Genomic DNA, 5,265 nt, shown 5'->3' with positions numbered 1-5,265 from the left:
AGGACGCGGGGCACGCGAGGCCACCGTTTTCAGCCAGGCTCGGTGCTGGCCACTGGCAGGCACTGCTCTAAGATGGCCTCCCAGCCACCGCGCCCTTCCAGCTCCCCAAAATACTCGGACAAGGGTGAGACGGCAAGCTCCCTAAAATACCTGAACAAGCGGACAAGCTCCCTAAAATACGGGGGCAAGGATGGGAAGACAGAGCCCCAGCAAAGAAGTGTGCATCCGCCCCTGGTCCCAGGCGCAGAGGGCGCACTGGGACGCAGAAGGCTGCCTTGGATGACCTTGATCAGGGCTGTTGGCCGCTTCCAGAGGCTGATCTCGGAGGTTCGGCGGAGTCAAACGCTGTCCTCCTTAAACCCCCTGGCCATGGAACTGAACGTGCCCCAGAAGCACCCAATTCCTGAAAAGAAGTTCTGGGGCGACCAGGAGCCCCTCTCCAAGGTTAGAACTGCCCTTGGGGGAGGGGTGGCGGCTTGTTCCCCACACACGGGGAGGGTAAGAGCACGCGAGAGAGTACCCGTGACAGACTCTCCTGGCTTCGCTAGGACCCCCAGGGGAGCTCTGCGCCCAGTGCCCCGCTTGAGGCACACCTAGTGGACAACGGCTTCGAAGTGGCTGCCGGCTAGGGGCTTCCCACTGGAAGTCGCTGGGGAAACAGGATTGTCCTGGGAAGGGGGTGTGTGGTGGGGACAGTGTTTTAAAGCAGCTACCCTGACCCAACCCAGACTCTGGGGTCTCCGGCTGAGCCTCTAAATATCCCCATGGTGACATTCCTAAGTCATGAAGGAGCCCTCCCTATCCATTAAACAGCACCAGCAGCAACAGAAAACTTAGAATAGCAATAATAAGATAAAAACATAAAGACCTCACAACACTACTTTGTATTCTTTTTAAAATACATTTTTCAATTGAATTTAGAGAGAGGAAGGGAGAGGGAGAAAGAAACATCAATAAGAGAGAACCATCGATCAGCTGCCTTCTACTGGGAACAGAGCCCACAACCTGGGCATGTGCCCTGACTGAGAATCCAACCTGGGACCCCCTGGTACATGGGGACACGCTCAACCAACTGAGCCACGCTTGCCAGGGCACTACTTGGTATTCTCAGTGATGTTGGAGAGACGTTGTAGTGATTAAAAAAAAAGAAGAAGAAGAAGAAGAAAAAAAGACTGCAGTTGGAAAGAGGAAATAATCTGGGAACAGAGAAAATTGTTGGGGGTGAAAAAGAGGATTTCCAAACCAAGTCCTCCATGAAGGCTTTAACATCGGTGGGGAGAGCTGAAACAGAAGGGCAGCAAACAACACAGGAGAGATCAGAAGAGCCAATGTGCAGGTGAGCGGTGTAGGAGACGGAGGGGGAGATGGCAGAGGAGAGAAACGCTGGAGGAAAGCAAGAAAAGCTCCCTGGGCTGAAGAAAGACTGAAGTGCTCTCATGGAAAGAGATGGTTAAGTTCAGTGAAAGACTGGAAAGAAATGTAACCTACGCCTGGTGAATGCCTGCATTCATTGCAGGGAAGGAGCCAGGCTCTCCTGCACACATGGGAAACCTGGATCAGAGTGAGATCTGGGCGACTCAGCTGTCCTCAGAGCAGATCGATTGCCACTGGCTGACCCCCACCCTGCCCTGGGGGCTCCATGGGGAAGTCTGTTTGAAGAGAAAGCAAAATGCTTTGCTGTGCTTTGAGTTATGCTATTTATTCTGATTTCTTTGAACAGTAAAGTTAGAGGAGAGCACAGGGATTATATTTTATTTATATTCTCAACAGAACATTCTCAAGATTCAAATTCAATAGATAGAAAAGCTTTTTAAAAACAAAACAAAAGTCTCTTTAGCACCCCTGCCCTCCAACTACCCTATTTCCCTCTAGAGGGGCAGCACATGTTTTCAGTTTCTTTTGTATCCTTACAGAGGTATTTTATGAATTTACCAGTACATACATAAATTGTGGCATACTTTATAGACCTCTTTTGCACCTTAAATTTTTTTTTTAAAATCCTCATCTAAGGGCATGCTTAGAGAGAGAGAGGCAGGGAGAGAAAGAAAGAAGGAGGGAGGGAGGGAGGGAGAGAGAGAGGGAGGGAGGGAGAGAGAGAGAGAAGGAGAGAAACATTGACGTTAGAGAAACATCCATTGCTTGCCTTCCACACACGCTTTGACCCGGATTGAACCAGCAATCCAGGTATGTGCCCTGATTGGGAATCCAATCGACAGTCTTTCAGTGCATGGGACGATGCTTAATCAACGGAGACCCTCTGGCCGGGCTAAAACAAATTTTTTAATGAGTATATTTTAGGGATCTTTCCACATCAGTGAAGAAATAACTTCATTTGATTGATCCCCACCCCGCCCCTACCCAGCCTGGCCGACCTGGTGCCAGCGCCTGGCCAGGCCAGGAGGCCCCCTGGGATACTGTGTGGCTGCCACCTGAGTGCCAGTGGAAGCTGAGCTGAGCTGCTTTCTGAGGTTTCAACCACAACAAAGCTGACAAACCCCTAGTTCTTATAGGATCTGGACCCAAGGACCTTCTGCTTTCTCCCTCTGCCAGTGTAGCTGCTTCTGGCTCCCCAGGGGATCAAAATCACAGACCCTAGTACTGAACAGGAGGAGAAGGAGAAGGAGAAGGAGAAGAAGAAAGAGGAAGAAAAAAGACTGCAGTTGGAAAGAGGAAATAATCTGCGAACAGAGAAAATTGTTGGGGGTGAAAAAGAGGATTTCCAAACCAAATCCTCCATGAAGGCTTTAACATCAGTGGGGAGAGCTGAAATAGAAGGACAGCAAACAACACAGGAGAGATCAGAAGAGCCAATGTGCAGGTGAGCGGTGTAGGAGACGGAGGGGGAGATGGCAGAGGAGAGAAACGCTGGAGGAAAGCAAGAAAAGCTCCCTGGGCTGAAGAAAGACTGAAGTGCTCTCATGGAAAGAGATGGTTAAGTTCAGTGAAAGACTGGAAAGAAATGTAACCTACGCCTGGTGAATGCCTGCATTCATTGCAGGGAAGGAGCCAGGCTCTCCTGCACACATGGGAAACCTGGATCAGAGTGAGATCTGGGCGACTCAGCTGTCCTCAGAGCAGATCGATTGCCACTGGCTGACCCCCACCCTGCCCTGGGGGCTCCATGGGGAAGTCTGTTTGAAGAGAAAGCAAAATGCTTTGCTGTGCTTTGAGTTATGCTATTTATTCTGATTTCTTTGAACAGTAAAGTTAGAGGAGAGCACAGGGATTATATTTTATTTATATTCTCAACAGAACATTCTCAAGATTCAAATTCAATAGATAGAAAAGCTTTTTAAAAACAAAACAAAAGTCTCTTTAGCACCCCTGCCCTCCAACTACCCTATTTCCCTCTAGAGGGGCAGCACATGTTTTCAGTTTCTTTTGTATCCTTACAGAGGTATTTTATGAATTTACCAGTACATACATAAATTGTGGCATACTTTATAGACCTCTTTTGCACCTTAAATTTTTTTTTTAAAATCCTCATCTAAGGGCATGCTTAGAGAGAGAGAGGCAGGGAGAGAAAGAAAGAAGGAGGGAGGGAGGGAGGGAGGGAGAAAGACCTCTTTATAAGACTATCATAGGTTTAAAGTAGTTAATGTACTTTAAGATAGGGGGGTAGGAAGTACAACCTGACACCTATGGTCTCTCACTGAGGGAGGTATTCTCATCATCATCCGAGGATTTTATCCACAAGCACATTCTCTGTTTGCTTTTGATGACCTTCACCCAAAATATGACAGTTAATTTTTTTAAATATATTTTATTGATTTTTTTACAGAGAAGAAGGGAGAGGAAATAGAGAGTTAGAAACATCGATGAGAGAGAAACATCGATCAGCTGCCCTCTGCACACCCCCTACTGGGGATGTGCCCACAATCAAGGTACATGCCCTTCACCGGAATTGAACCTGGGACCCTTCAGCCCGCAGGCCAACGCTCTATCCACTGAGCCAAACCGGTTTCGGCCCTGAGGGGTCCCGGGTTTGATTCTGTTCAAAGGCACGTACCTTGGTTGCAGGTTCCCTGGCCCTGCACGTATCCTTGGGGAATTGGTCCTAGGACCCCTCCCCCATACCCAAGATACCAAAATCCATGGATGTTGAAGTCCCTATGTAAAAAGGTGTAGGATTTGCATATAACCTAAGTAATCTTCTCATATACTTTAAAAAAATATTTTCTTTATTGATTTCAGAGAGATAGGGAGAGGGAGAGAGAGAGATGAAAACATCAATGATGAGAGAGAATCATTGATTGGCTACCTCCTGCACGCCCCCTACTGGGGATCAAGCCCTCAACCTGGGCATATGCCCTTGACCGGAATCGAACCCAAGACCTTTCAGTCTGTAGGCTGACGCTCTATCCACTGAGCCAAACCAGCTAGGGCTGTGTTTTATTCTTTTTTTTAAAAATGATACTGTGTTTTAAAGTTAAAATTCCACTTGTTCATTGCTAGTAGTAGTATACAGGAAAGTGATTAACCTTCTGCCTTGTATCCTACAACCATTCTATAATCACTATTAGTTCCAGAAGTGTTTTGTTGATTATTTTAGATTTTGTATATAGGTGACAATGTCATCTGTGAACTAAGACAGTTTCACCTCTTCTTTCCCAATATTATACCTTTTATTTCCTTGTTTTATTGCATGAGCTCAAATTTCTGGTACAATGTTGAAAAGGAGTGGTAAGAGGGAACACTTTTGCATCATACCTGATCTTATTGGGATAGCTTTGAGTTTCTTACAATTAAATATTATGTTACTTGAAGGGTTTTTGTAGATATTTATTTGTCAAGTTGAGAAGTTCCCCTCTAGTTTGCTGGGCACCTATCTAATAAAATAGTGATATGCAAATTAATCATCACTCCATCACAAAGATGGCGGCAGCCACGGAGCTGTAGCAAGCAGGAGGCTTGGGTTGTCCCTGGCAATGGAGGAAGCCAAGCTTCCTGTCTACCCTGGCCAGCCCTGGGCTCCGCTCAAGGCTACAAAGTTTCAATTATAGAAGATAAATAAATCCCAGATACCTGCTAAAAAAAGAAAAAAAGAGAGGCTGGGAGCTTGGGTCACTGGGAGGTGTGGCCAGCCTGAAAACGGCCATCAGCCCCTCACCCAGGCTGGCCAGGCACCCCAGAGGGACCCCCACCCTGATCCGGGACACCCTTCAGGGCAAAAGCCAGCCCCCCCACCCATGCACCAGGCCTCTATCCTATATAATAAAAGGGTAATATGCAAATTGACCCTAACAGCAGAATGACTGGGAATGA

The 5,265-nt window shown here is 47.2% G+C and overlaps 1 protein-coding gene across 1 annotated transcript in view; it reads left to right on the top strand.

Annotated features, from left to right (window-relative positions):
* Positions 1–72: 72 nt before the first annotated feature.
* Positions 73–5,265, top strand: part of WDR88 (WD repeat domain 88) — a 36,561-nt gene continuing 31,368 nt past the window's right edge. The window contains exon 1 of the mRNA XM_005862669.2: positions 73–444. Coding sequence (XP_005862731.1) covers positions 73–444 — 372 coding nt within the window. The remainder of the gene's footprint in view (positions 445–5,265) is intronic.

This window comes from Myotis brandtii, unplaced genomic scaffold (assembly GCF_000412655.1).
Source record: "Myotis brandtii unplaced genomic scaffold, ASM41265v1 scaffold165, whole genome shotgun sequence".
In the NCBI taxonomy this organism is placed as follows: domain Eukaryota; kingdom Metazoa; phylum Chordata; class Mammalia; order Chiroptera; family Vespertilionidae; genus Myotis; species Myotis brandtii.
This window is presented reverse-complemented; position numbering and strand designations above follow the sequence as displayed.